This window comes from Lepisosteus platostomus, chromosome 28 (assembly GCF_059453375.1).
Source record: "Lepisosteus platostomus isolate fLepPlt1 chromosome 28, fLepPlt1.hap1, whole genome shotgun sequence".
NCBI lineage: Eukaryota > Metazoa > Chordata > Actinopteri > Semionotiformes > Lepisosteidae > Lepisosteus > Lepisosteus platostomus.
The window spans coordinates 9,392,791-9,419,623 of NC_142638.1; the positions used below are offsets into that span (position 1 = coordinate 9,392,791).

At 49.2% G+C, this 26,833-nt stretch overlaps 1 protein-coding gene and 1 long non-coding RNA gene across 3 annotated transcripts in view; both read right to left on the bottom strand.

Moving 5' to 3' along the window:
• Positions 1-11,653, bottom strand: part of skap1 (src kinase associated phosphoprotein 1) — a 162,023-nt gene extending 150,370 nt beyond the window's left edge. Inside the window, exons 1-3 of one of the 2 annotated variants that reach the window (XM_088623055.1) lie at positions 11,373-11,653; positions 7,137-7,242; positions 590-615 (exon numbers count right to left, since the gene is read on the bottom strand). In XM_088623055.1, the coding sequence (XP_088479181.1) occupies positions 590-615; positions 7,137-7,242; positions 11,373-11,412 (172 nt within the window). In that variant the 5' untranslated portion in view covers positions 11,413-11,653. The remainder of the gene's footprint in view (positions 1-589; positions 616-7,136; positions 7,243-11,372) is intronic. The other variant, XM_088623054.1, reaches the window with a different exon arrangement.
• Positions 11,654-13,461: 1,808 nt separating this feature from the next.
• On the bottom strand, positions 13,462-24,841 carry LOC148638805 (uncharacterized). The gene is made up of 3 exons (XR_015930997.1): positions 22,329-24,841; positions 21,575-21,707; positions 13,462-21,116 (listed from the first exon to the last, which is right to left on the bottom strand). It is a non-coding gene; the product is annotated as an uncharacterized LOC148638805 (long non-coding RNA).
• Positions 24,842-26,833: the final 1,992 nt, after the last annotated feature.

The following is a 26,833-nucleotide window of genomic DNA, read 5'->3' on the forward strand; positions in this document are numbered from 1 at the left end:
CTCCCGGCTCTTAAACATGCCGGAGCTTTAACCGCTGTATTCTGTAAGGTGAAATAAAATCCCAAAACCTGTGACGAGAAACAAAATGCAAACATTCGACTGACGCAACCTCAGAACTCAAGTGAGGCCTCGGGGATGTAACGAGGGCTGCAGAATGAAAAGCAGCAGGTGTGTGGGACTGGAAGCCCCTGCTGCAAGGGGTGTGACTGTCATGAGCTGAGGTCAGTACACCTGGCTAGTACAATCATGTACTGTCATAAAGGAACTGTATGAATAAACTCTGTGCAATAGAAAGAGAGAAAGCAGACCTAATGGCTCGATTAAGTCATCTATGAATTGTCTACATTACTCTGCTCTCCTCCCCACTGAGAGCTGGTGTGTGGTGAGTGTCCTGGCGCACTATGGCTGCTGTCGCATCATCCAGGTGGGGCTGCACGCGCTTTGAGTGGAGTGTCCAGAAAAGCGCTATATAAGTGTAAGCAATTATTATTATTATTATCATCATCTACTGGTGGCAGAAAAAATGGGACTGTAGAACTACTGTATCTGCTATCAGTAAGAGTGAAATAGAAGATCTTTGATCGCTTACCTCTGGCACTGAAATACTGGGGATTTCTGAAAAAAAGAAAAAAGAAGGAATTATATTTTTGCACGGAACAGGCAAAGGTGTGCGCATGAATTAACTTGAGGCAGCGTGCTGCCGGTAAACATGAAATTTCTCAGTGAAATACTGACGATCCGACTGACTACCCAGTGGCAAGGGTGTCCATCTCAGCACCTTCTAATCCACTCAGCTGGAAAATGTTGATATATCCAGCTCGGTCACGTAACTTGCTAAAAAGCTGGATGAACTGGTCGATTCGCCATATTACGAGATTGCTACGCAGAGTAATACAAATGGGGGTGCAAGAGGAGTTTCCCCTGCTTTACCGCCAGTGAAACCAGTGCAGTTTCTGGAAGAAAGAGAGAGGAGGGACAGGTGAAGAACACTGTTTCCTTTAACGGTGCAAGGATACGACCTGGAGGAGAGAGACTTTTCTTTCCAGGATTTAATGCTAGGCCAGAGGGTTTTCAACACAGGAGCTGTGTGTGTGCGTGCACGTGCCGGAGTACACTGAAGGGGGGCTCGGAAGGGGAGCATGACAACGAGGCCAGGCCTCCAGGATTTAAGCACTGTCGTGTTGCTAGCTCATTAAATGCCTTCACCACGAAAATGATTTAACACAAACATTCCCTGTAGTCGACTCCGACTAATTAGAAAACAACTCTTCCCCAAGAAATGGAGAGATTGGTGTTGGGGGGGCGAGGGATTGGGGGGCGACTTCACTGACCTACTTCAACTAAAATTAGATTGAGCAAATCCAGAACCCCCAGGGCTGTGACTGCTGCTCTCTGCCAGCTTAAATATCCAGTTTTACTGCTGCTTCCAGCCAGCCCGCGTCTGCCAAATCAGAGCACACAAGACTCCGGGCGCAGCGCGATACGTAAATATTGAAAGTGCCTGCCCTTTACATCAAGAATCCCTAACATTTGCAGAGCCTGTTACTGAACGTGCTGACAGATTTGAACAAAGACTTGTTCTGTTTATAACGCAGAAGACATGAGGCCAGCACTTCAGCCTGGGAAGGCAGACACTGTTTAAAGGGACCAGTTCCACACACCTGACAGGGGGCAGTTTTGCAACTCAGAAACTGGTGTAATGGGTGGATGAGTCCATTATGAATCCCATCTGAACTTTTAAGATTTTAAAGCAAATTTTCAACTCACCCCCACTAGAAAACTGAAATCAAAGAGCCTGGGATTGAGAACCAGGAGAGAGGGGTTTCCACCAGGGCTGAGAACCACTGCCCTAACACACAGCACCATCAGAGCGACTGCCATGAATTTAAGAAAAACAATCTTTAAAAGTTGGAATATCCACTTGTTTTCTCTCTCTTCTGGACGCTGTAAAGTCATGAAGTCATACACTACAGACTAACGCATGCAGACACCTACACACACTTGAAAAACATGAAAACATTTTGCTTTGCATGTCTACAAAGTCAACAAGGAGGAAAGAGGCTTCCTGTTTTGTCACACAAGTCGTGCCTAATAATCTCTGAATCTTGCGTGTCTGTGAGGTTCTGCGACAAGACGCTTAATAACACGTCAGCTGCTTAAATACCAGAGCAAAATGCTTCAAACTTGATTATCATGAACACAAGAGCAATACATTTAACTGTATAATCCATTACACGCTTTATTACAGTGGTCCTGACTAGTATTTAAGAGAGAGTTCCCTTTTCCGACTTCCCTTAAAACTCTTCCTTCTCTGATTGGATTGTTTTTTCCATCTTAAACAGCCTTACTGCCAAATCAGTCAACTCCCGATGACAGCAACGTCATGCACAGTGACAGAAACAAGACCGTTTTACTATAAAACGCCAAGGAAAACCCCCAAAATAAAAAGTTAAAAGACTTTCCCAGCGGCTCATCACCCCACTGGGCTTTCGCATTCCTCAGGCAGGAAGCACCAGCAAGGCCGATGAACAGAACGGGCACCCAGATCATCTTGGGCCGCGCTTATGAATATCATCAATTAATCTGGATGTGACCTTTCTCTCCCCAAGCAGGATGTTTTTCCACATCGTACAAAGAACAAGCCTGCATGCTCCCAGCCTCTCGTGATCAATTGCCTCAGCTGACCCACTGGCGGTCGGCATCCCGGCAGATCCACTCGCTTCATTTCTTCCGTGAAACCGAAGGAGCGGCTTGGCTCTGGAGGCCAGATCCTCAGGAGGGTTGAAATTTAGTGTCCTCCCCTCCACTGGAGCAGTATAAATTTCTTTTATTGCAACGATTATAACTGCATACAGGGGACGGGGGAGCTTAACAGTTTAACAATGTCAGATTTAAGGGAGTAAATTACTTTTTGAAGAGCTCGCTGCCGTTCCGCTGCCTCGATGTTGGACCTATAATCCTTAGCAGAATTGAGCCACGCTGAGCTTGTATTAGAAACAGAAAAGCCCTGTTTGGGGCTTTGCTTGTGAGAGAATTGCCCCATGAGTGTTTTACCACATAAGAAGGAAGGGCAAAGTAGCCTTAAAGCATCCACAGAGCTAAGAGAAATATACACTCACTGCAGCTCAGTAGAAAACTATCCTCCCCCCCCAAGATTTTCTTTTTTCAGGAACAGGTACTGCCGTGCATTTTCCTATAAACCTGATTTTTGTTCCCCTCTCTCGCTCATCACAGGGAAAGGAAATATTACATCCATCATGAGAAATCTACATAACAGACGAGGCTCTTGCTCAGTAAGAAAGGGGACCGTATTGAAATCTCATTTTCCCCAAAACATTTGCGTTGCCCTCTCTTGTCCAGGCACTTCGCTTTGCATTACAACTTTCAAAATAAACCGCAATATTGGTTTGTATTGGAATTTCATCTTGTGTACAGAAAACCATCACAAAACCAGGGGCAAAATGAGGGGGGGGGGGGGCGGGCATGTGGGTTGTGTTTTTACACAGTCGCCAAGGGGATTCTCTCATCGTACACAGAGCCTACTTCCTGCGCCAGCACTACAAACAGAGGTCACCATCACCGTGACACACATCTGTGCGGAGAGCTGCTCTCTCCAGGTTCAGGGGTATGAACAGCATTCCTGTGCCCAGGGCAGGATGGCTACACCAGTACCCATCAGGTTATGCTGCTGTGATCCCATGTGCAGGGCTACCAACAACAAGAAAAAAGCAGGTATTACAAAAATAGTCAACTTGTCTGTCCATCTACAGTGTTGAAATTTTATTTCACAGACAATTTGAAACTCATAAGGAAGAGCATTAATCAGATTCCTGTAGTAAATACCACTAATCCCTTCTTCAGAAGCAGCAAAAAATAGCACAGAACAATACATTCATTAGGACAAGCACAGAGCTGGTGACAGCTCTCGCAAATCGTTTGTTATGGCTTCCGGCAAGTCAGCCACAAAACCACCGCCGCCTTCATACACAAAATAAAAAAACAAAGCAGCCATTCTTTCACTCATATGGTGCTCTTCATTACAGACAAATACACCACACAGAAAGGCAATCTATTTTTCTCCAACTCAAAAAAAAAAGCTCTTTTTTTTCCCCCTCCTACCGAGACAGACATGAATGAAAGTGTCTGAATTCTTCAGGTTAAAGAGGTCCACTAGCTATTCTGCTGGTATGGGAGGGGGCACACTCTACACACCTGGGAGAGGCCAGGCCGGTCCTGAAGAGCCGCTGGCCACCTGGTCACCCAGAAATCATCAACTGGTAAAGACGCGGAACGCGTGCTGCGTTCTGATCGACGCAGGAATGAAACCGGTTTTAGTTACAAGGAAACCAGGAGCGTCACCCAGCTGAACGACTCGACCGCTTCAGTGGTCAAAAGGAAATCGCTCCACGCGTTTAGAAAAAGGTGATTCAAGGACGACCCATAGAGCCGTCTGCACTGTGGTTCCTGGGACCAGGTCAACCCAACTCTGTAACACGCAAAATGAACTGTTCTGATTCTGCTACAGTGGGGTGGGTGGGGGGTTAACGATTTCAGTATTTTATAGTTGTTTTCAAGAAGCTTTAAAAGACCATGACTGAGTTATAACTTGTCCCAGCAGACTTAAGGTACCAAGGCTGACATGTAGCTTCACATCCTCAGAAACTGGACTGTAGACCGCTTATGAATGTTAAAGCAGCCAGAACCCTGACCAGGTCTAGTGCAAGTGTTCACATTACTCCTATCCTGGAGTCCTTGCACTGGCTTCCGGTCAAATTCCGCGTAGACTTTAAAATCCTCATGCTCACCTATAAGGCTTTACATGGCTTGGCACCTCAATACCTGTCTGAACTTTTTTTTGTATCGCCCTACTCCCCACCTCGCAACCTCCGCTCTTCAAATTCTGCCCTCCTTACTGTCCCCCAAGCCCGTCTACATTGTATGGGCGACAGGGCCTTCTCCTGCTATGCCCCCAAGCTCTGGAACTCTTTGCCCAAGGATATCCGAGAGTCACCTTCTCTAAACTCCTTCAAATCCAAACTCAAAACCCTCTTCTTCAGAAAAGCCTTTACTTAACTGGTTCTATTCTTCACCCCTCTGCTCTTCTTAATACCACCTTCCACAGTCTCCTCTATTGTTATTGTTGTAATTGTAATTGTGTCTTATCTTGTGAAATCTTCTTATTTATTATTGTCATCCTGTAAAGCGCTTTGAGAAGCCACCTTTAAAGGCGCTATATAAAATAAAGTTTATTATTATTATTATTATTATTATTAAAATGATGTCGTCCCTCAGGAGCTCCAGCACAGAACTACTGTGGCCTTGGCTGGAGAGTCACAGCCTCTGGACTCCACACGGATGGGTTCTTCCGCGGGAGAAGAGCTCCTTCCCCACCTCTCAGCTGTCTGCAGCCGCCACAGGCCTGGAAACGGCAGAGAGCAGCGAGAGCCAGCCTGTTCTGCGAGCCATCTGGGTCACTCCAAGGAAGCGCCGCGTTTTTACTTGTTTTTTTTACAACAAATCACCTGAAAAACCAAGATCTGGCATGAGAAAAAGTACACAAGAATGTAGAGCCCTGTTATTTCTTTCAATCCGTACATCCTTGAAAAGGCATCTGTAACTTCCGAGGCTGCAGAAGTGAGCTCTAATCAGGCTCGCGATCTAGATCATTCGAGTGTAGGCTCACAGGAGGCTGCGAGGAGCAATGTGTTGGTTCCTCGGAGTTAAAGCGTTTCCGTTAGGGATTTTTTTTTTTTGTGAGCGATTGCGTCACTACCTCGGAGACAATCGGCCCCAGCCTCCACAAAGCGGCGCTTCTGCAGGTGAACGCGACGCAGGAAGAAATACTGTGCCGCCGCCTGCCGCCACGGCGCCGTGCAAACCACACGTCGCCAACGTTCGCAGCTCGGCAACTGGCGTCGGCTTCGTCTCGAACAGCAGGGGAGGCAGCAGACCACCTCCTCCCGGCTCCCCCGAGGACGAGTCGGCCCACAACAAAGGCCGCGCCACCTCCTCCCGAGGAGACTACCAACGTGCACCTTCGGTCTGTCTGCTGGCTGCGTTCCGAGCTCCCCCAGCCCCTGGGAGTCTGCAAGCAGGGGCCTTGAGGTGCAGCAACACCACGGCGATGGGACAGTGAAGCACAACCCCCAGGTCTTGGGTCCCCCGGCAGCCCCACCCACGTTCACCCACGAGAGAGAGAAAAAAAGAGCGCTCGACACCGACCTGACTGTCTAGAATAAAATATAGGCTCGCGGGAGGCAGACCAGAGGCCGTGAATGTGTACTGTAAAGCAGTGGGTTTGCTGACAGGTCTGCTCGGTACAAGGGAATTCCAGTTTCAACGAATCAGCCACAAAGCCAAGCTTGTTTGAATGCAACCAGGTCTCAGCTAATTTAAGGCTCATTCTGACATTGACTGCCTTTTAAAAATCAAACATTAAAGTCATGATCGTAACCCCCTTTTATGATAACTGGCCCCAGGTGGAATTTATTACAGCGTTTTACAACATAGGGGATTCCCTCCGTCTGCCTAGGAAAACCCCAAACCATCTCATTAATGCTCCTCTATAATTCAAATCCACCGAAGCCCCGCGCGGCGTAGGCGGGACTTTTGAAGTAAAAAGCATGGCTGTGTTGATAAATGGCTCCTATAAAACTCTTGCAGATCTCCTGTCGGATAAGCTAATATCTTGCAAGTAATCCTCTGTTATTACTCTTCTCAAATCTTGCTTTACACAAAGCTCAGGGGGCGAAAAAGTAGAGGAATACATGTGCCAGTGCGTCTCCGGTGACACACGATGCAGACCCCCCCCATATTTAAATAAGAAGTGATGGGATCAAGGTCTCCCTTCCTCTTCTCTCCCTCTTCGCTCTCTGCTGCATCCAAGAGGGCGGTCGAGGGATACTCACTCCGCCCTGACCGCACAGGACCTCGAGCTCGACAGCGAGGCCTTCCGATGCCTTCCGCAGCAGGACTGTGCTTGCAAGCACCACTTCCTCTTCCGCTCCAGGGCTGTCTGAGCCACTCCGGGGGGAACCCAGCCCGAGCCCCGAGCTCAACTCCAGCCGTGACCCCCAGCCCTAACTCCACCCCCTGCTCCAGCCCCAGGAGGAGACAAACACCGGACCAGCACTCACCTTCCTCTGACCACCCGGAAGTTGCGGAGCAGGGTTTCCCGCGTGTCCTGGCTGTACTTGCCGAGGGTCTCGTCCTGCAGGACTTTGCCGACGTAGAACTCGCAGTCTAAGAGGACAGGAGAGCAGAGGTGCAGAACATTAATCGCCAACATCTTCCTCACCGCTGTCACGGCTATCGTGTACTCACAGGCCAAGGAATCTTGACCTCCACCCCCTAGTTTCTCCCAGCGACCGACATATACCAATCATACAGCACACTGGGATACAGGATAAAGATGAACCATCCAGGGAATCCTTCTGGGGGTTATTAGACACTGCCAGGCAAAAAGGACTCAACCTGTTTGACCTTGATCAGGGAGGACTAAGAAGGGACCCGATTCAAGTCTTTAAAACACGTTGCAGGAAGGGCCAAAGTTCTGAATGGACTTCAGGATCAACAGTGAAACACCAACCACAGGACAAGAGGAAATGACACAGATTAAAATGGAGAACTGGAGCCATTTCTCTGCGCAAAGGCTGTCTGGAACAAGCTGCCAGGCCGTGCTGGTGGAGCCGATCCCCTGAGCTTCTTTCAAGGAAACCCTGGCTGAACGACTACTAATGAGCCATGTGGACTGAAAGGCCTCATTGTTTGCACCCTTACTTTAAATCTTAATTACACTTCGGGAAGCGGTGAATAATCTAGCTCCTGACACTGTCTTACAATATTAACACCTAGGCTCCAGCTGTGTAGATTCAAATGGACATCAGTTAATAATGCGCACAGCCCCTGCTGCAGAGCTCCCCCCCTCTCTCTCTCTCGTGATTAGCAAGACAGGCACCGAGCGGGCAGGCTTTGCCACGCTCAGGCTGTCAGGAGGCAGAGCCGGCTTTGATGCACACGATACACTGATACGTGACACACAATTAATCTCCATTCAGATCCAGCTGCAAGTGTCGGGAGTGAGGAGAGCGAGCGGGAGAAATCCGCTTCCACCACCAGATCTGAGGAGTTCAGCGGCTTTAATTCCCCGACAGTCGGATAAGCGGGAATCATGCGCGTTAAAAAGGGGGCTGGCAGGCAGGGAAATGAGTTGTTTACAGGAGTGTCAGCCTCGCGGGCGCGATAAAACGGCGCAGAGCTCCCTCGTCAACACAGAGAAAGAGAAACGGAGGTGTAGGTGGCATTCTCACTCACATTAGACGGACCTAATGAAGTGACAGGCCCCTGACAGCTCCAACCTACACTGCTCTTGCCACACTGCAGGACAGGGGGCACCATGTAGACTTTAAAATCCTCATGCTCACCTATAAGGCTCTGCATGGCTTGGCACCTCAGCACCTGTCTGAACTATTATCGCCCTACTCCCCACCTCACAACCTCCGCTCTTCTGACTCTGGTCTCCTTACTGTCCCCCAAGCCCGTCTACATTGCATGGGTGACAGGGCCTGCTCCTGTTCTGCCCCCAAGCTCTGGAACTCCCTCCCCAAGGATATCAGAGAGTCACCTTCTCTAAACTCCTTCAAATCCAGACTCAAAACCCTCTTCTCCAGAAAAGCCTTTACTTAACTGGTTCCATTCTTCACCCCTCTGCTCTTCTTAGTACCACCATCCACGGTCTCCTCTGTGTATTGTAATTGTGTTTTATCTTGTGTATTCTTTTTATTTATTGTTGTTGTCATTCTGTAAAGCGCTTTGAAATGCCACCTTTAAAGGCGCTATATAAAATAAGTTTATTATTATTATTATTATTATTATTACTAGCACTCCAAGGAGGTGGGTAAGCCCACGTTGCTCAAATCAGCGATCAATTTGTCCACTTAGCTCAGGTGTTGAACCCCTCAGGTTCTGGAAGGCAGTACAGTCAGTTTCGCTGCCCCGCGTCTCTGAATTACTTCATTAAGCAAATGACCTTCCTGCTGCAGCCTTTAGAAACCAGTGCTTTAAGATAGGAATGGACAACTTCGGTCTTCAAGGGCCAGGGGTCTTCGGGATTTACTGGTACATCCCAATCAGCAACTTATCAAAATGTAAAACAATCAGGGTTTGTGACTTATACTCATAATGTGTTCATTTACGATCAGAGACAGAAAGAAAAGCTGAGTGCCCTGCTCTAAGTAAAGAGCTTCAGTGCAGCAGAAATGTATGTTCACTCCCAAACAATAAGCGCTTCAACAATTTTAATTTTAAAGTTTTAAAGTTAAAAGCGCAGATTCGTAAACTTATAAAGCAGGTTTTTAACAAATCAGCTGGGATCCCAAGCTTTTTCGATGAGCTGCATGTTTCAACTCCCCTCCCCCTCACCAATGCAGAATTTATGGTCTCAAACTGAACAACTCAGTGAGTCTTCACACGCATCTCTCCTACCCAGCAAGCAGCACATATTCGACAACAGAGAAGAATTTCTCAGGTGCATCCTCTGTGCTGGGGCTTTCCAAAGTAAGTGAGGAGCGAACCACGTTCTTCCTGCACGACAAATTTACAAAAATAATTTTGCTAGGAAGCACCAAGTCAAATCCAAAGACGGTCAGTTTACATTTACATTCATGTCTCTACAGCCCTGCCCATCAGAAAAAGCTGTGTAAACCTTACAACCTCGGTGTGATCTTTTACACATACAGCTGATGCTCACCATTCAAATCCCCTCTCACTCTGTAGACCACCTACTTTGTATCCTTTGACAAAAAAAAAAGACTTTCCTCCCCATCTCCTTGTTCTTGCCCAAGCTGGCCACATCTTCATGCCCACCACTGGGTAATCAAACACTGCTTTATTGCATTCGCGGGATTGTAGCATCTTGAAAGATCGCTAAGCAACTCTCATGCAGGAGGGGGATCCAGTTTGTCTGCCACCACATTGCAGCCCCACCTGGGTGCCGCAAGCAGCCCCCACAGCACACTAGAGCAAGGGGAGGAGTGCAAAACTGCTGCACCAGTTGCATTAAGACGGAACTCTAAGGAGGTCAGATTGTACAGCAGTGGAAATCGGCCAGGACTACATTAACACCCCCATATTCTGGCATGAGGTTGCAACACTAAGTAGTTAGGCCTGGATTCAAAACTCTCATCCAAATGATATCTAGTGGAACGAGGCCTTTTACAGTAGACAAAACCTTGAAAGCCAATTAAAAAACATTACAAAATTACACCGAATGTACACATGCAAACGTCAGGGTTTGTTTTGTTTTGTTACAGTACGTATCTGACAGGGTGTTATCCATGCCCGTTGACCTATGCAAATACTTGTCAAAGGACTGATACACATTGTTCCGGAAATGCAAATCATCGCCTGCAATCCAAAACTCACATTTGCGCCTTTTAATTCCAGGCCAGTTTCAGTCCTCACCCATTTAAAGCCATTTTTGCACATGCCAATTTGGATAAATTCCAGTACATACACACGAGTACCCAGGTGTTCGAGGTCCCCTCTCTCTCTCATTCTTATGCTGTAACAGTATTTAAGCGTGCTTTTGAAATACAAAGGGGGAAAACAAAAACACGATTCGGAGAGAAATTCACAAGCACAGCCCATACAAGCACCAACTCAAGCAGATGGGTTAAATGGTACCCGAGCCGCGCCCCGACTACATCAGCCGCCATCGGACTCCTTGTGACGCCCTTGAAAACTCCCAAGCAGCCCAAATTCAGCTACTTTCCCCATGAAGAGGCACCAGCCTTCAGACTCTGAAAGAACAAACTTCAGGGGTCTGTAAAACTACAGATTCACGACTCGAGGGAGCGCCTTTCGTCTGTCCTAGGCCGCTTTTGACCGGTGTCCTGCGGCTGGGGCCGCTATCCTCCCTAGTAGAAAACGTTATACTTTAAAAAAAAAAATGATTTCCCAAAAACGTCAGGAGCGGGTGGCCACAAAATGGGAATCCTACAGCTTTGTAGGGGTGCACCCGTGACAGTGAATGGGTTCTCATCCCGGTGCTAACGACGCTTTCCTGGCCTAATTCGGCGCGTCCAGGCTACCACGCCACCAGCGTCGCCAGTACGATCAACCCAGCGTCGCCACAACGCATTTCTTTCAAAGAGGGAGCCTAGACTGGCACCGCCAGCAGATAGCAGATCAAATGAGCAGTCCTTAGTCATTCTCTGTTGCTGCTGGGTTTTTTAATTTAACGACGAGTCCAGCGGGACAGAGCTGAATCCTCCAGTGTTTCCCAAGCCGCTCATGTGAAATTCTCAGGGATATCTACAGGTTACATTTAAACTTTAAAAAAAAAAGGTCACTGAACGAAAGCTGGAAGTTACCTTCGAGAAGTCTTTTAATGTCTGCGGGGACGACGTCCATGCTTGCGCGTCCTTGCTCCACCTGATGCGGAGAGGTGTTGCGGTCCAGGTCGAGCAGGGCAGGCGAGCGCTCGCACTCGGCGACGGGGGAGAACGAGCCTGACCTCCACCTCTCCACCTCCGCCGGTGAGCGCGCCCGGGGCGGGGGCGCGGGCGCGCACACGCGCAGGCACCTGCCAGCCCCGCAGAACTGAAATTGAAAGCGGGCGCGCGTGGGTCGGGTTTAGTCAGAAAAAAAAACTCCCTCGCGCTTCAGCTCCGTGCACAGGGTGTCTCGGGCTCACCCCCCCCCCCCCCCCCCAGCTTCAGAAAAAGTAGCAAGCGGCCTTCTCGTGTTGTTGCTTCGTACAGATGCTATGAATCGTAAAAACAAGCACTTTAAGGTACAGCTGTTGAGATGCTAAAATGTGAACTTGAAAAGCGTGCATTTTACTTTACTGCTTTGCGCGCCGATTAATTCATAAACACAGTTACATAAGCCTCCCAGAGATTCAGCTGCTACACCTCCTCCTAGCAGACATTAAATTATAGGTTTTGATTCTGGGGGAGGATGACGGGGGGAGGGGGGGGCGTTGCGTCACTCTTTTATATATTTATTCTCTGAAAGGGTCGGAGTTGCCGTTTGAGAGACAACTGTTAACGCTCGAGTGCTTCCTGATGAGAGACTTAGAGACGTGATTTCCAGATTTGGAAAAAAAACAAAACAAAACAATCTTTTCTTTCCCCAGCTGAGCGCGAAGTCCGGGGGGCCTGTCGCGGCGCGCTGACAGACTCCTGGCTTCATCCGCGCCTCCGAATTAATTCCCGGGCGCGCCCGAGTTTGAATCCTTGAACGTGCGGCCCCCACACCCGCTCTCAGTGGGGAGGAGAGCAGAGGGATGAAGCCCGTTCAGAGAGGGGGGTTCGAATCATCAGAACTTGAGGGGTGAATACAGACCCTGCTGAAAGGTGAAGATGAAGACGAAAATGATGTGTTAACATGAACATGTCATCTTTTTTTCACAAGCTGCTTCCTACGAAGTGTTTACCATGAAATATGTATGTTTTTACCTGCACCTATGGCCATTAAAGTTATTAGTTTGGGATTTTGTGACAGTCTTTTTGTAGATGCCCTTTGCAACTCCTACAGTGCTTGTTAATCCTTTTTTGACATCATCTGCGAACTTGACCAATTTGTTATTCACACCAGAGTCCAGGTCAGTGACAGAAATTAGAAACCTCAGTGGTCCAAATACAGACCCCTGCGCTGCTCTGCTAATCATATCACCCCTGTTTGAGCATGTACCCTTTTGTACTCTGCATATTAACCAGTTCTCTATCCCAATACATAATCTTGAAGGCTTACCACCTTATATTTTTCTGAATAACTGCATCAAAAGACTTCTGGCAATCTTGAATATATACACCATATATTTTGATCTGATTGTATAAGGGGTTTGAGAACATGTGCTGTAGATTGCTAGTCTTAAAGTGATGTGGATTTTTTCTCTCCTGAATGGCCAGAGACACGATGCGGTGTTGCAGCTACTGGTGTTTCTGTAACCTGAAATGGGGGGGGAATCGAGCCTTTTCCGGCCCCCAGATGGGAATCAGCAGTGGGATCAGTGGGATTGATGGGATGGGCTCAGTGTCACCCAAGGGACAAGGTCCTGCATGTGTGCCCAGTGAATCCCAGCTGTGGTCCCACAGTTCCAGTCCTGCAGGGCTCCTCACCTGTCTGTGACCCATCAAGACCACGAGCAGCAGGCCCAGGCGTTGTAGGGAGTGTGTAATTCAATTCCTTAAGCACCTGAGGCGGAGAGACATCCAGATCTGGAAAAGTTATAGACACAGGAGGGCCTGAGCCAGCACCATCCAAGACATTTTATTTTAGGATTCATTGTCTTAAAGGTCCTCTTTATGAATGATTAATCTGCTCCCTAACTAGACAGGAGTTCCTCAGGGTTACCAGTCCTTGAGCATTTTGGGAACCCCAATGAGCCCTGCACACCGTTTCCCCAAACTGTGAAGGGGGAGGGGGGGGTTGTGCTGTTTGTCCCCTGCACAGAAAACTGCTTTTGGTTTTACAATACTCTAAATACTAAATACTAAAAATGCCTGTACATCAGTGGAAGTGAAGCCTAATAGGTAATTCTAATCGCAGTACTTTACATAAATTGTCTGTGATAAAAAAAAACGGAGGTATTTTCCAGTTCAGCTTGCATAGGAGCTACAACGGATTAACTTGAACGTTTTTTCTTTACAAATCTAAGGTGGTGCTGCTCGCTTTGGGGCAAAATCTTAATCTCCTCCTCACTCAACGCTCAATCTATTACAGGCGAACTGTGCGGTCCTGTCACAGGCGGGAGCTTTTCCTTGTCAATTCGATGTTGTCATACACATGGTAACGACGGCAACGACAATAATGGCGGTAGTAGCCTATAATGGCGTTGCCTTCCATTTTAATACCCGTAATTAAAAGTAATCCTAGCTGTATAAACCTCCTTCCTTCTTCAGACATGCTGCGGCACATCACACGCGGTAAAATGGGCGCAAGTGACTAATGAGTAATATCTCAGCTCTGGATATCGCTCACTTAAACACAGATTAGCTGCTGAAGGCGTATCTTTACGTCAACAGAATTATCGCGCTTTCAGCTCCTGTCTCAATTATTGTCTCAGCCCTTTGATAAAACAGTGTGTTTAACAAATGTTAGCTAACCTTTCGAGGCCTTGGTGCAGCGAACGGTTGCCTCTCATCTCGACTCGCTCGGTTCCGCCCACCCCGGGGCTGGACGTGGCGTACCCCAGGCCGGGACACCCCGCAGGCCCGCGGGCCGGGTGCCCGAGAGGTGAGCCGGCGGTGACACTAGCCATGGCGACATGTGATCTGTGCTCCATCCATGCACCTATGCCGTGTGCTTTCCAGCGTTTTAATGCATATTTAATGTGCTTAGACGTTGTCTGAGGCGCTGGGCAACGTGAAAGGCATCTTTTTGAAACACTGCTTTTTTTATTATCGGTAATAAGTACCAGTAGCAGCAGTAATAAATCTGAAATCGGCGGCACGGTTTATTTTAGTGCGAAAAGCTGACTGTTTTCCGCCTCGGCGCGGATATAGCCCGGCCCCGCTACCCGAACCAGAATTTCAGAATCGCTGTCAAATCACCGGAAGACGCGTGATTAAAACACGAACGGGGTGGTTTAATTAACGCGACTTCATTTTCTATCGCGCTGCACAGCGCCCGAGTCCATCCTTTAAGGTAATGAAATCATTTGTTTTAAGCTCACGTTAAACTGCTGGGTAATTAAATGAGACGCCGATGACTGGGCGCTAATGAAGTTTTAGCCCCACAGGTTACGGATTAAGCTCCACGCCAAAGCGGGCACGGGGTGGTGGGGGTGGAGTAGGTCTGCTGCTGCCCACGCCACGGCGCACAGGAGCTCACGCGTCACCCGGGTCGTGGGTCCTCCATAGACACAGAAGCCAGTTAGTTTGTGAAGAATATATACATGTTAATGAAAGGTCTTCTGCATTCGCCATCACCTCTGCCTCACCCTGTCATCTGACCCAGACACACAGGCCAGGAGGAAGATGAAAGCAGCGTGAGCATTTTAATCATAATTCAGAAATGTGTCACAGTCACAGGCTAGAACGACATCCTTGCTGTTTCCTAACGCAGCAGGTGACCGTGTCCAGTTCAGGAGGCCTCAACGCACAGTTCAAAACAGCTCAGCTTGTCTGGTGATGGGGCCCCTTCCTTTAGCTTGGAAACATCGCGCATAAACCTTCAAAATCCTTCTCTGCACAAAAACATTGATTATATATGTATTTTTCACCCCCTATCTTCTGAAAATAAAGCAAGTGGGTTATTTTCGGTGCAGGCCGAGCTCAGAAAGTTTCTCCTCGGAAACCCAGGTCAGGTGGAAGCCCACCTGGGGGGGGTGGGGGGGGTGCTGTTGCCATGGCGACCCGAGCGGGACGCCGTGATTGGCTGCCTGGGCGGCCCAGGTGAACACCGGACACAGCCACTCAGAGCAGGCGGCGGGAGAGGCCCAGGTGGCCCAGATGCCGTCTCTCTGCTGTGAGAGGGCAGAAGAGGCTCTTGCCTGGCGATAAGGCCTCCTCGGGCCTGGCTGGACGCGGGCCGATAAGGAAGGTATGGGTCAGGCTGAGGGGGAGGGTCAAGACACGCAGACGTCTCGCCCAGGCTGATGGGAGAGCTGGCGCTCTTTCAGACGCGCTCCAGTGGGCCGGCCCCGCCAGCGACTGCCGCATGTGCCCCGAGCAGGAGTCCCGAGGCTCGTGCCAGGGAGGCTGGGCTTCAGTCCTCCTAGGGCGTCCTCATTTCGCATAGGCCGGTGCCCTGCTGTAGCTGCGAACCTGCATCTGGATCAGGGTCAGGACTCCAGCCGGGCCTGGGGCGGCCAGTCCCAATCAGGGCTCGCCTGGAAGCTCTGGGTTTACTATCTGCGCTGCTGGCACAGACCCTGCAGTCGTCAGCGGCAGAAAACAACGCTCACAGACAGCCGTAGATCAGTGGCTGCCTGGGTGACTCTCAGGCTGAATGTCCAGGGCAGGCTAGTGATGACTGTCTGTGGCTGAAGGCTGCCGGGATCTCATTCGGGCGCCCTGCAAGACGGGAAGTGTGAAGTACACCGCCGGCCCCACTAGGGGGCGACCGTTGCTGTCTCTGGCCGGAGAGCTGTTCTGAAGTGCAGAGGAAATTCTGGCTCTGGTTACAGCGCAGGCGAGCTCTTAAAGGGGCCGCCGATCTATTTTGAAATAGTAATAGGTTTATTCCACGCTGGAAAACACGACGTTTCGGGCGTGGAGCCTTCTTCAGGTGTGATTATTTTGAAATAGTGTCGCTGTGCCTTCACAGTCGATTTAAAATCCAGATAATAATTACGTGGCATCCATGATAGAAGAGACTTTAACTGATTTGAACTCCTACTGTTTCACAACCTTGCAGGGGTAACAGGAGGGTTGAAGGGTCTTGATTACTGTGATAAAAACGTAATGCAAACTAATGCTAAGGTAATTTTGTAAATGCATCAGATGATTCAGTGTAAAACAAAAGACAGTGACCACAAAGACTCAACTTTAACGTCTGTAGAGAACATGGTTAAAAATAACCTTCTCAGCATCTTCCCATAGTTATGTGTAAAACAAAGACAGCCGTGCAAACATTTACTTGTGCGTAAATATCATTCAGATGGAAAACCTGTGTGGTCGCCTGTTCAGCTAACGCTGGAAACCGCAGCTGAGACAGAATTTATATTAAATACTCCGCGTCAGTCATCACAAACGGTCGCGCTGGAGACCAGTTTCTAACCAGGTGAAAGTTTTGCTAAAGTCATTAGCGAGAGGGGAACCCGCCGCTGTCGGCTTGTCTGGGTTTTATTTTCCTCACGCGGTAACTGAAGTGTCGGCGTTAATTAACGGAGACCGGGGTGTGATGTTAACAGGGGAGATAAAACACTGTCGCTGCGCTTCTATAAAGACTTGTTCCTCAGAAATCAAGGTTGGGGCTGCAATACTGCTGAAACATGATGTAAAATCACAGGGGGCTTAAAATGACTGTAGATTAAAAAAAAAAAATAGCTCATGAAAGGGCATAAAAGCAGCCCGGCGTCTCATTACAGACACGTTACATGACCTGTGAGTCCCGGCGGCTGTTCCTGCAGCGACACCTTCATTAGCGAGACCGGCAGGCCGGCCACCCCTTGGACACGGTCCAGTCTAGGTCTGGAACCACCGGGCCTTCATGCCTGTACCTCTCACCCCTGTAGTCTGAGCGGCAGACAGCTGCTTAGATAGAAAGCGCTGGCCGGCGGGTAACTGGCAATTAGGAAATGTGAAGATTTTAAGTCTGGAGATTAATTGGCCAGCTATGCAATGAATACAAGTTTTAAAAAAATGCAGAATTAGTTCTGTTGCAGGTGTTGTAAGCAAAACCTTTTTCCTTTATCCATTGAAGTCACCAGGTCTGATAGATAGAATTGACCTTCCCAGAAATAAACTACAATTAAAGTGGTTGCTGACACAGTTAGTCCTCGTGAGTGAATCTTAATGCCTCTGTATTGTTATTGCTCCATTCACATCTCCCTAAACTGCCAATAAATTCAGCCCTGATGAAAGCACACACGTGCCTTCGAAAAAGGCTGGCAGACCCCCACTGTCCTTTCCGTCCAATAGTGTCGAAGTTGAAATCTCCTGTCTCCATCCTCCGCAGCTGTGCAGTTGTGCAGCCACAGAGTACAGGGAGGTGCCTTGGGACCCTCCTGGCTTTGCTGATCAACTCTAATGAGAACAAACTGCCCCTAATACCTGTAATGAAGATGGCTTACTCAGTCTAAATTGCTTCATTACAACTGCGTAGGACTGAACTGTACCCAGAGAAGGAACATGGTAAATCACCGACACTGCCTGTAGGGGTATTTAGCATTTCAATACACACGGCGCTAAATACCCCTCACCTGATTCTCAATCTCCCCCCTCCAGCTGCAGAGTGTCGGTGTGTCTCTCCCCCCGGAGAGTTGCTGACACAATTCAATCGTGGTGGGGGGTGGTCTAGCTTCAGTTTCGTCCGAGGAATCAAATAAGACCCCCAGCCGGCCTTGCTTTTCTCCTTGTGAGACAAGAGAGACACCAGGAGCCAAAGATATCCACAGCCAGCGGGGTGAGAGCGCAGGGCAGTGAAGCTGGAGGCTCATGGTAGTGCACGAGGGCTCTGAACCCCAGAGCTGGCCAGAAACAGCCTCGGTTCAGGTCCGCCCCTCACCAGCGGCTCTGCCTGCGCCCGTTTTCAGTAACTGCAAGGGGCACACACCCCAGAGCTGGCCCGATCGCGGGCAGCAGGGAACACAGCTGAGCAGGTGCCCCAGGAGTTTTCAACATGCAGGCTGGGCTGTGCTGGCCCGGGGGGCTGGATCTGGGGAGCTCAGTGTGTCCTCCTGCTCTCCATTACTCCTTACGGATGTTGGGATACTGTGCAGGACTGCGTCAGGCAACACCCGCAGGTTCACAGCAGCTGCTTCAAACGGATACAAAGAAATGGAGCCAAGGCAGTCTCAGGGGCTGTAAATGCAAAGACTTGTAGAATAGAGAATGTTGTGTTGTTCTGTATGCGGTAGCTCAGAATGCCCTGCAGGAAACACAACATTTCTAGCTCCACTACTGCTAAAAGCTCTCATGATAACTGTAGTAAAATCAAATGGACACATGATCCAATGTACTCATTTCATTGCTGCCCCTTTGGAGAAACAATCCTGGCTTGTATCTGATTAATACTTAACAGTGAGTGACAGCCATAGGCCCTCCCCTCTCCCCTCTCCCCTCTGCAGGAACAGTGCACGTGGAGAAATATTACCCCTGCTAACCTGGAGTACCTCTGGAGCACACATCTCTACTGTATGATAGACTCCAATCAGTTTCGTGAGAATGGCATCAGATTTTTTGAAGGTGATAGTGTGCAATGTGTGTCTGCAGTTCTGCGTGTCTGTGTGTATGAGTGGCTCTGTGTGTCTGTATGAGGGTGTGTGTGGTTCTGTGTGCCTGTAAGGGAGTGTGTGTGGTTCTGTGTGTCTGTATGAAGGTGTGTGTGTGATTCCGTGTGTCCCTGTAAAGGAGTGTTTGTGGTTTTATGTGTCTCTGTTAGGGTGTGTTGTTCAGTAAGGGAGTGTGTGTGGTTCAGTAAGGAAGTGTTTGTTTGTGGTTGTTTGGCTCTATGAGGGTGTGTTATTCAGTAAGGGAGTGTGTGTGTTGTTCAGTAAGGGAGTGTGCATATTTGCGACCTGCGAGTGTCTGCTCTGTTCTTGGTGTGGATGTCAGAGCCTTGTCTTCGCTGCAAGCTGAAGAATGTTGCTGTGCACAGGAAGGGCTGTGGAAAGCAGCTGAGAGCAGCCTGGAGCCTGAAGAGCCTGTGTGAGCACACGCTGAGTGGCTGGGACAAGGCTAATCCCCGAATGACAATGGTCTGAGCAGCGTGGGTTTGATCTTCCTTCTCCCTGCCTTGTCATCTTCAGAGGAGCCCCATTACCATAGGAATCAGCGAAACAAGTGCAAACACACAACGCTGGAGAGCCTGAGGAGGCAGAGAGCAGAGGAAAGATTACAGCTCTGTTGTCACAACACTGTAGCCCCCCCTGAGGGGGGTTATCAGAATGGGAGACTCCTTGTGTGACACAGAGGAGTAGCCCTTAGGAAAGGCTGATGTGTTCCCGCGTGGTGAAGTGTAGCAGACCACAGCAGAATCGTGGTTATCGCAGACAGAAAATATCATTTCAGGAAAAGTCCATTGATGGGTTGGGGACTTGTGAGGAGACCACAGCAAAGTGGGCAAAATGAACCTTTGGTGAACCTTTGATGAACCTGTGGTGAACCTTTGACGAACCCTAGGGTGAACTTTCATCAGCCAGACCAGCCAAGCAGCTAGGAGGAGGAAGAAAAACCCTCCAGAACACGCCTGCAAGCAAGGAGTCCAGAAATTAGCTGAGAGTGTGTGTGAAGAGTCACCTGCATGGTTTTAATACCTGTAACCTGGACACCAGGTGCTTCCCTGCTGGGCTTCATCAGGGACAGAGCAGTGTCCAGCAGCACCAGCCGCCAAACGCACAGTGTGCTGGAAATGTATCCAGCAAGGAGAGCACAGGTAGACTAAACACGTATTTACCCAGAAGAAATGAACAGAAGCTCCCGAAGCACATTACAAGTGAGGAAGGTAAGGAATGAAAGAGCAGTGCTGTCCAGTGCAGGGAGCAGATTGCAGAGCACTGCAGGCTAAACAGCCATCTTATCCAGCGCCCCCCAAAACGTCCAACGCTGGAGCTCTGGAACCCCAGCATTGCCAAGACACTTATAGCAAGAGCTGAAGAAAAGCATAAGAGTCACTGACTCCTCCTGACCTTCTGACCTGGAGGTGTGTTTGGCTCTGGCTGTAGGAGGAGCAGGTTGATGGGGGGGGGTCCTCTGGGAGCCTCTCTAGGGGCATCAGCTGTCCTCTCATCTCCCATTCGCCCACCCCCCCTCAGCCTGCTGGGCATGTACACATTAAAGAGAATGGCTGTGTGTAATCTGCAGGGATTACACAGGCTTACAATGCAGAATGAAAGAGTGACCACAGCGAGGTATCAAACAGCTCTCTGGCTGGTATGTGGACCCTGCTGGCCTGTCCCTCTCCCTGACCTCCTCACCACCCCTGGGAGAGCTCTTTGCAATTCGCCGCCCCTCCCTCTTTCCTTCTTCCCCGGCTCTTCCTTCTTGCGGGGGGCGGTGTGGTGGCTCTGTGGCTCAGGATCTGTGCCTGTGGCTGGAAGGTTGCTGGTTTGTATCCCGCGGCCGGCAGAGGAATCCTACTCTGCTGGGCCCCTGAGCAAGGCCCTTCACCCCAACTGCTCCAGGGGCGCCGTATAAATGGCTGACCCTGCACTCTGACCCCCAGCTTCTCTCTCCCTGTCTGTGTGTGTCTCATGGAGAGCAAGCTGGGGTCTGTGAAAAGACAAAAATTCCTAAAGCAAGAAATTGTATAGGGCCAATAAAGTGATCTTATCTTATCTCTTATCGCCTCTCCAGGGGAAGAGCAGCTCGGCTCTGCCTGATCCAGGAGCAGGCTCCCTGCACTGGTCTGCCATCCACAGCTCCCGCGAAATTCCAACAGCGGATATCACGTTCCAGAGGAAGAAGCAGGCGGGAGGACAGGCAGGCGTGATCATGAAGGCTGTTCTGCGGAGTGAAACCACGATAAAAGAATGGCAGAGCATTAAAGGGGAGTGATAATGTACGATGCAGGCCATGAGAAACTTCGTAAAAAAACTGCCTGGAACAAGCACATCATTTTGCACCTTTGCACTCACAAATGCACTAGTGTTCATGCACCAGCACTAGTGGAAGAGTGAAGTTTCTATGGGTGGCTTATCTGTAAATTGACTTATGAATCCACTTACTGGATTCTGAGAGCAAACGTGATGTCTTTAAAAAGTCCGTAAGAACCCAGGATGTGTACATTTCCATGCATATTAAATCTGCAAGGACTTCACAGAGTTTTGAGCTTTTCATACCACCCCATTCATTTCAAAGATGGCAGAGAACTGAATGATCAACTGTTGAATTCCATCCATCTCCTGAAAGGCCACACAGTTGTCATTTCACTGGACTCTGTCCACGAGTAGCAGTTTCCTCACCGGCTCTGCCGCCAGTCTGGGAACGCACTGGACCCTGCTGGCGGACAGCGAGGCAGCCGTTTGGTTGATGTTTCAGGAGAGTGAGGGAAAATCCGAAATCCTGGATGTTCTGAGAGGTGAGCCGGAGGAGCTTCTGCACCCAGAGTGTGATGGGACAGACAGCAGAGAGAGAGGAGTGGGGTGAAAGAGAGGGGAGGTTTACAGGGGAAGCGTATAACAAGATTATCTGTGTGACTCATGCCATTTAATATTTCGCTCACATGGTAAGAAGATGGGTGAGTTGTATTTTTGTATTTTTTTTGCATTGAGGTTTTATTTTCCCCGTATATTATTTCTGGCTCAACTTTATCTGCTTAGAATTGGAATTTGCATCTGGGAGACTTAAAGAGAGTGCAAGGGAGAAAAACAGGAAAAGACAGAAAGCGACTGAGTTGGAAACAGAGAGGGATGGAGGGTGACAGACAGAGAGAGGAGAGAGAGATACAGAGTCAGACACAAAGAGAGGAGAGAGAGAGACAGTCAGACACAGAGAGAGGAGGAGAGAGAGACAGTAAGACACAGAGAGAAGAGAGAGACAGTCAGACACAGAGAGAGGAGGAGAGAGAGACAGTCAGACACAGAGAGAGGAGAGAGAGAGACAGTAAGACTGTGTATTTACTATGTATATCTTCTAGAAAAAATAGGTTTATACATACTAAGCAGCTGCAGAAAAACAACACTAAAATGACCTGCTAGTTAGCATCTACAGTAGCACCTGTAGGGAAATCTTGTCTCTGGAAAGCTGTGCTGAGGAGCAGTTACAGAATCACAGCTCCCTGTAGCAGAAGCAGAAGGGCATCGTCCTGAGCATCTTCAACCACTTTTCCTGTTAGGAGTCTGTGCCAGAGAAGATAGCAGGAGCAAGAAATCAGAGAGCGAGCGCTGTCAGGTCTTCCTGGTCTTCAGAATGATCGTGACGCTTTAAAACAGCTGAGAGCTGAGAGACGTCAAGTCGGGCAAGGAGGCCACTCCAGGCCCAGCGCAGAGCCCTGCTCTGTTCCAGCACGCTCCGAGCTGCCTCCTCTCCTCTCAGGCAACTGCAAGAGCTCCCCAGTTCTCAGGAAATCAAGCCTCTCGCTTTCCTTAAACAAATATCAGTGTCTCATAAAGATTTAATAGTTTATAATTAGGAGGTCGTAAATCACACTGGCTGTGCGATTGGAGTGCAGGTGGGTCTGGTGTTCAGGGGCTCAGATCGTGAGCCTCCCCCTCCACACACACACACACCTGGATCATCCTCTACCTGGCGTCCAGGTGCATTCTCGCCCCTCCTGGGGAGACTGTCACCTGACCGTCTACCGGCACTGCCGGCTCATCAATCCAGTTGTGGCCCGAGGCATATAGCTTCCGTGCCTGGAACGTACAAATGCTTCTAAATTCTAATTCGACTGCACTCCTACTTGTGAGATCCCAGCCTCAACTTAAAATAACTTTACTTCCACTTCATCAGTATTGGAAACTGCAGCCTTCAGCTCACAATGTTGGAGATCTGTTTGGCAGTCCACATCCTACTGACTCTCAATTTGTCTCCTCTCTTACCACCGCTGACATGCTGCTGGAGTCACCTTTCTCTGTGGCTGAGATTCCCTACCATAGCTCCACCACCTCTCCTCCCAGCTCCTGCAGCTCAGTCTTCGCTGGTCTTCCGGCATGCGGCATTATTACAGCTGGTACGAAATGCCGATGTTAGTATTGTGACCACAAGCGGTCATCTTGATCATTACTCCTCAGCTGGCTCTGCTTCATTGGTTACCTGTGAAAATAGAGGGTTAGTTTAATCAACGTACCTCTGCTCATAAATACATCCCTCCAGAACTGAAAACCACTTCATGCAGCTGTGGCAATATGTCTCTGGACACAACTTAGGCTCTGGTCTCCCTGGTCTCTGCTCCTCCTGTTTATCCAAACATCAGAAATCCATAACTCCCTGAGTTATTCCTTTTCTGCTCCACCTGTCAGGAAGTCTCCTGCCTTTTGTGTTTGGAAATGCTCCTCCACTGCCGTTCAAGTCTAGATCAACCTTCCTTTTCCTGAAGCCGAGCGGTGCAGTTTGGGTTTGAAGATTAGCTCATGGACTGAGAGTGGGTCTGGGACATACACCTGTTCAAGCTATTAACTTTGCACAGTGCCTAGTAGAGCAAATTCCATGCACTAATGTTATTAAGGAACGAGTAATAGGTTTATTCCATGCTGAAAAGAGAAAACTCAACATTTCGGCCGCGGAGGCGTCTTCAGGTGTGAGAATGTTATTAGTTACACAAACATTTATCTATTATCTGTTAATGTTATTTAGTACTTACCTCTTAGTGTTTTTATTGTAACCATTATCTGCTTTTCGGTTTTTCTATGCCTGTGTCCTACATTTTGCTTGTATTTGAATTGCCGTGAGAGTGGGGCTTTCCCTTGCCAGGTGCAGTACAGAAGAGAGTGATTGCTGCAGCAGCCTGTCATCAGCCATTATCATGGTGGCCTCTTTAACAGAGGTGCGTCTTGAGAGGAATCAGCAGGTTGCAGCAGCCTGGCCTCGAAAGTAAGACTCCCTTCTTGTTCTGAGCCTTTGCTCAGGGTTATGTAACACACAGCTGTTTTGAAAAACACTAGTTTGATCTAATTTTGAGCTGTGAAAAAAAAAATCGTGAAATCGCGTCAGCTGTGTTTGTGTGCTTAAGCTAGATTTATTATAGCGACTCTCACACGTCTGTTACGCTGTTTATGTTAATTTACTCAAGGCTCTCTTTCTTATCTGTCTTATCTTTTTTTTTTATAAAGAAAACTTTCATGACAAAACCGGTAGCAATTTGCTCAGTGTCAGCTTCCAGGCTTTTAAAATACAGCTTTAAGCTTACCGTGCTGTCATATTAATTCATGGCTCCCCACACAGTAATATACAGTATATTATTTCTTAAATCATGGAGTGCACAACTCAGGGTGATGCTTCAGAAGACGCCCAAAGCCACAGAAACAAACAACGGAATGGTCTGATTTTCAAAGAGGGGAAAAATTAAAAATAGAAAAAATTAAAGAGAACAGCCTGTCGTAAATCCTTTTTTAAGGATATGTTCAGCAGAATGTTTGCAGCTTGATCCGTCATATATGAGCCTTCTGTTGAAAACTGGAGATATTATTAAAGGCGTGCAGTGAATTATGTATGTACTTTCCATTCTGTTTTTTTCATGTAAAACCAAATAATGTTTTAATAAGAATATGGGAGGCCTTACTGTGACCAGATGTGCCCAGGCTGTTTCTTACTCTAGCTGTCCCAGAGAGAGGAGACCGGGCCCACTGTCCGGGTCCCCAGAGAGAGGAGACCGGGCCGGTCCTGCTCACTCTCGCTGTCCGGGTCCCCAGAGAGAGGAGACCAGGCCGGTCCTGCTCACTCTCGCTGTCTGGGTCCCCAGGGAGAGGAGACCGGGCCGGTCCCGGTGACTCTTGCTGTCCGGGTCCCCAGAGAGAGGAGACCGGGCCGGTCCTGCTCACTCTCGCTGTCCTCGTCCCCAGAGAGAGGAGACCGGGCCGGTCCTGCTCACTCTCGCTGTCCGGGTCCCCAGGGAGAGGAGACCGGGCCGGTCCTGCTCACTCTCGCTGTCCTCGTCCCCAGAGAGAGGAGACCGGGCCGGTCCTGCTCACTCTCGCTGTCCTCGTCCCCAGAGAGAGGAGACCGGGCCGGTCCTGCTCACTCTCGCTGTCCGGGTCCCCAGAGAGAGGAGACCGGGCCGGTCCTGCTCACTCTCGCCGTCCGGGTCATGGGAGACCAGGAGACGTGGAGGGAAAGGGAGAGAGTGGATATGGATTTTTTCTGCCTTTTCCTCCCTTTAAAACAAGCTGAGTGAGCCCCGAATCTGCACAGATGTGACCCTTTCAGAAAGCAGCTGCCTGCTCTGCCCCGCGGTGGAGAAGTGGGGGTGCTGGCAACGCATCGCCGTGGGTCTGAGCGGGGCTACACCTGCAGAGCCACGCGGGGCGCCAGCATTGTTAGCACATCCTGCTGCCAGGCCTGAGGCCGGGCCCACTCTGTGCCCCCTCCCGCCCTGTCATCGTGGCCGTTATTGATGGGGAGAGGGGGGTGTCCGAGGTGCCCTGCGACAGCCGGGGAGCAGCTCACGAGCCCCGGGAAGCAAATAAGAAAGCGCTGGGGGCTTCAGGCCAGAGGAGGGTGGGGAGGAGAGAGCTGGTCGTGGAGCTGACGTGTCTTCCGACCGCGAGGAGAGCTTGTCTTTCTGAAGGTGACAGGACTTCAGGGCGACAGATGCCTGAAGAAAGACTCTTCTAGAACGTGTTCCGAAAGCAGTTTCCCAATCAATACCCGCAGAGAATCATGGCAGAAACGTGTGTATACAACAGCGAAGCTCTCTTTGACTTGTATATTCTCAACAACATTGTTTTAAGCAGTCTCCTGCCACCCCTGACACCGGATGATATGTTTCCTGTGTTTGGAGGAAGTTTATGTAGATGAGAAGCTAAATGCCCAGCTGTCGATATAATAGATAATTCTCGCCCACAGCAGCCTTGTCGCCGGTGAGCAATATCGTTTCTGTCAAAGCAGACGTCCCGCTGAACGATGTCTCTTGTCAGCTTTCAGGAAGCCCAACACAACCTGACAGCACAGTCGCTGGCCAGGTGGCGATGCATTCATCCTCCGATTGTCTGACACCACGTGGTTTCCGAAGGAACGTGCGCCCGGAGTTCTTAATGAGCGCCGAAACTTGAATCAGGGGGTCCGCGTGAGCTGCGATTGATACAACTTTTCCTCCTGCTCTTGACAATGAAAAATTGCAAAGCAGACTGAATCTTTTTTTTTTTTTCCTGGACTGCTGTAACAACCAAGTGAACATCTGGCCCTTATCCGGGGGTTTTTCAATCTCGTTTGGCAAGGCCCTCTTGAGTTCCCTGCCTCGCTTTCCAAATCGTTACCTTCTGTTTTTTTTTAAAAATGATCATACGAGATTTTTTCATTTAAAAATAGTTCAATACAGGAGCGAGCATTTTCCTGCTGTCTGGGTGGTGCTTTTCCGCGGCAGAGCACAGTGGCACCGACTCCGGGCAGCTCCCTTGTCTGTTAAATCTGCTTGGACCTGGTTTTATTAAAGAAGCAGGTTTATTTGCGCTTTGTGTATCGAAGCAACTGGGCTCACGACTCTCAGCTCTTTAGTCACCTGCAGACAAGGTTTAAAATCCTGAGCAGGGTTCAGAGATGCCATTTCTCCCCTGGGTTTCATCTGT